Raw genomic sequence first — 4,222 nt, forward strand, 5'->3', positions numbered from 1 at the left:
GGGGGGGTGAACAGGACCGTGTGCTGAGCCAAGATCAGTAACTACAGAGGGAGAGAGGGCCGAGGACCAGCCGAGCATGCATCTTTTAATGAGCCGGTCACAGAGGCTGGGCTGTCCTCAATAAACACCATGAGCACTGGCATACACACCTATATGCCTACACACAGACACACCAAACACACTCATGCTGCTGCTGTCACGCCCACATGATGGAATGCATGGGTGCGCACACACACACACACACACACACACACACACACACACACACACACACACACACAAACGTGCAGACAAAAGCTACTGCAGTGCACTTCCTCGCAAACATTCCTTTAAGCTCACATTTAGTCAAGGGGCACCTCCCAGTGTTGCGTTGTCTGATATTGTCACCAAACAACACCCGGGTAAACATCCCCGACATTTCATCTCCTCCATAAGTCCGTTTATTACTCACACAGCAGCAGCTGCAGCTTCATTTGCACAATGCCTGTTATCTGGCAACATCAGAGCATGAATGAATAGGCTTCTAGTGATTTTCCTATAACCACAGACTGTGTTTAGGTGCAGAGGAAAACAAGGTCCGTTCTCACAGAGACAAACAGGCTACAGTTAGGGGATTCCACCAACGTGAATTCATCCTGAATCTCCCCCGTGCTTATATTATTTATTTGCAGCAAAACATGTGACTCTAAAAAATGTATCCTGGATACTCTTCCAAAAAGGTTCTTATGATTTTAAAGCAAAAGTTCATTAATGAGGACATGTTATGGTTACAGGTTTATATTTGTATTTTGTGCCTCTGCTGTGACATGTATAATGCTTTAATGTTCAAAAAGGTCTTTATTTTGCTCATACTGCCTGTGCTGCAGCACCTCTTTTCACCCTCTGTCTGAAACCAGAGCCCAGTCAGCTCTGATTGGTTAGCTGGCTCTGTTGTGATTGGTCAACGGCTTAAAGATGTCTCGCCCTTAGCCTGTCAAGTACAATGTGTTGGAGTGCTAGCTGAAGTGAATATGTTAGCAAAGTAAGCAAACAGGTGCATATTTGTCCATAGCAGTTATTAAGCAACTTTAAACTTAATTTGAAATAATGTTTTTAGCCACCCAACAAATATAAATCCGTGTTTTACTCTTTAAGCTCTATCTTTAGCTTCCATAAACTCCTTAGGAAATTAGCAGCTAAGTGCTGTACTACGTTCACCAGCTTGTTGAAAAAAGATCAGAAACAATCTATTAATGTACACTGCAGCCGATTCAGTACATACACACTATGGACACTCCAAAGCAACAGCCTTTAAGTGCAGCCATAAGAACCAGATGCTTTACTAACTTCACCATAGAAGGATCTCTAAACTGCAATATACCTATGAGTGTGTGCCAGGACAGTATGCTTGGGTGGGCGGAGGATGTGCAAGTCAAGACAGAGTGGACTTTATTATAGTTTACATCCAAAACATTTTTGTCAAGACCAGAGGAATGTGTGAGACAGCTTGTGTTTGGTGCAGGGGAGAGGATAACATCTAAAGCTGTCACACACACAACTGTGACTCTAAAACAAGTAAGAGATGAAGACTGACAACAACAGATCTACTCTTATAATGGAAAGTGATGGATCATCAAAGTGGATACAGCCTGCAGCTTATTTTCACCTTTTGGTCTCTGTGGTGTACTCACACCCACATATACACACACACACACACACACACACACACACACACACACACACACACACACACACACACACACACACACACACACACACACACACACACACACACACACACACACACACACACACACACACACACACACACACACACACACACACACACACACACACACACACACACACACACACATGCCCCAGGCTGCCACAGTAAACACTGCAAAACTACCAGAATAGTTCTCAGCCTGTATGTCTCAAAAGAACTGGCTCCTGTATTGCAGCCGGCACCCAAACATACATTTGTCTTTCATTTCCAAAGCAGAGCACGATGTCAACAACAACAAACACTCTTTTCATCGCTCTTTTGCTAAATCTTGATCTTGATAACTCAACAATAGTATACCGTCATATTTAGATAAACTGTACTGCAGTGTTCTTTTTTCCAAACATCAGAACATAAGAAAACTAATATTACAATAAATAGTTATAATTAAGAGCGGAAAAAACTAATGTATTCGTCGTTGCTATAAAATTAATTATAATAATGATGAATTACCTTGAGTATTATTTTTAAGAGTCAACATTTTTCAATATTAAACAACTAATTGATTTATCCAGAAAGTTCTCCTTAGATTGACGCACAATGAAAATAATTGTTAGTTAGTAACAGCACTATTGTGATCCAATGTAATGGACTCTAATGTAATGATATATAACTGCGCCAGCCATGAGTAAATGTGATCAGCCTGAATACAGATGTAAACATAAACCTTGTCTAAGTGTGTCACACTTTGTTGTAGTCATCTGCTTTATCTCTGACACACACCACAGACACAGAGGGATAGGGCGTGCATGTACGCTGATAAAACACTACATTTGGACAATTTTATCAGATAGCTGCTTCCTTCCTGAAGCTTCTGCTCTCCCTCTCTACATTTGCATGGTTATCTGTTGACACATGGGCGGGGAGATATAACCCTGGAGCATATTGTAAAAAGCACCCATAACCATGGCTCTTAATTTGATTAACCCAGGCCCTAAAAGCTGCTGATTCTTTTACTTAATGTCAGTTGAAACAAACCTTTAAAAGGCAATTATTTAAAAATGAGGTTGTCATTATTCAGTCCTATTCATTAGAACTGGATATATATTTCTAAGCTGTTACTTCCTGCTACATCCTCTCTTTCTTACAGAGCACGTTTCAGGGCCTCTCCTCTGAAGGGTCTGCCGACTTCTGTCAGAAAAGCGACGCAGGGATCTCCTGCTACGTCTGGCGAAGCTGCGAAGTGGCGTCATAGCTCTTTGAAAGCTTCCTTCGCCATCGCCACCTTGCTCTTCTTCCACCTCGTCCACTTTATCCTCCTCTTCCTTCTTCTGCGTGTCCTCCGCAGGGCCCCACACCAGCTCCAGAGCCCCTTGCAAGGAGCGCCGCACGCTGCCCACCCATCCCGCCACCTGGAGCTGGGCGGCCGACATCTTCCCTCCAAAGTATTGCATGGTCCGGAAAGCTCACACAGTCACTAGGGTCACCATGGCAACTGGGTCATCAGAGAAACTGAGCTTTGTTAGAGATGAAGGGATTGTGCGGAGTCAGAAAGCCGCGTCTCTCGTCTGCTTTTCAGTCATTATTTTCAGCAAGTAAAAGTTAAAGAGGGCACAAATTGTTCTGATGTCATACAAAACGAGGTATAGTCCATCTTTCATTTGATGCGTCCTCTCTCTCCTTAATGTTATGGTTCAGGTCAGACAAACTCCCTGGAATGGTCAATTATTTGCTGTCAGTGAAGAAGTCAATAGTCTGAGAGGCCATGTGTTTCCTCTTCCACTGCAGCACTCACTGCGATGGATGTGGCATCCTAAACACAAGCGTCCCGGAGAAAGAATTTCCAATCATCACATGATAATCCTTATAAAAAAGACGCTGACAAAACTCCCCATGACAAAAATGTCCCTCTGGAAGTAAAGCAATTATGACGATTGTAGATTACCTCATTTCAAGTGCACCCTCTTTCTTTGTTTTCTTTCAACTTTCTCTGCCACAGTCAAGCGTGTCTACCTACGTCCCATTTCTCATCACAACTCCATTTCCCATTGAGGAAAAAAAAAAGGAAAAGCAGCGTGGGAAATATCTGCCACATCCAAAGCCAGGTACAGAAAGTCAGATCACCCCTTCCTCTCCTCCATACCTGAGCAGTTCCACGTTCAAAAACATCAAAACAAAGTGGAGCTCTGTGCTCGGATGTGGAAAATCCCGAGAGGAAGGAAGGAAGGTGCGGCAGGCTGAGTGAAGGTGCTTTATGCACCTCCCTCCTCTCTCTCCCCCGTAGGTAAATGATGCAGGTAACAGAATAAACCAGGTCTTTGTGAGAGGAAAGGCCCGAGGGAACAGCAGGAAACAGGAAGACTTTTTCACAAGTTGAGAGAAAGTTTGGAGCTAGACGACTGAGGACATGTGAACTTCTGGTCCGGGGTTTAGCCCATCCTCCTTTGAGTGTGTGTGTTTGTGCCAGAAAGTGTGTGTGTGTGAGTGTGTGTGTGTGTGTGTGTGTGTGTGTGTGTG

The 4,222-nt window shown here is 43.6% G+C and overlaps 1 protein-coding gene across 1 annotated transcript in view; it reads right to left on the reverse strand.

Annotated features, from left to right (window-relative positions):
• LOC104965506 (uncharacterized protein KIAA1671 homolog) overlaps positions 1-4,050 on the reverse strand; it is an 8,623-nt gene extending 4,573 nt beyond the window's left edge. Inside the window, exon 1 of the mRNA XM_010794463.1 lies at positions 2,854-4,050. Within this exon, the coding sequence (XP_010792765.1) occupies positions 2,854-3,159 (306 nt within the window). The 5' untranslated portion in view covers positions 3,160-4,050. The remainder of the gene's footprint in view (positions 1-2,853) is intronic.
• Between the last annotated feature and the right edge of the window lie 172 nt (positions 4,051-4,222).

This window comes from Notothenia coriiceps, unplaced genomic scaffold (genome assembly GCF_000735185.1).
Source record: "Notothenia coriiceps isolate Sejong01 unplaced genomic scaffold, NC01 NC01_scaffold00002072, whole genome shotgun sequence".
In the NCBI taxonomy this organism is placed as follows: Eukaryota; Metazoa; Chordata; class Actinopteri; order Perciformes; family Nototheniidae; genus Notothenia; species Notothenia coriiceps.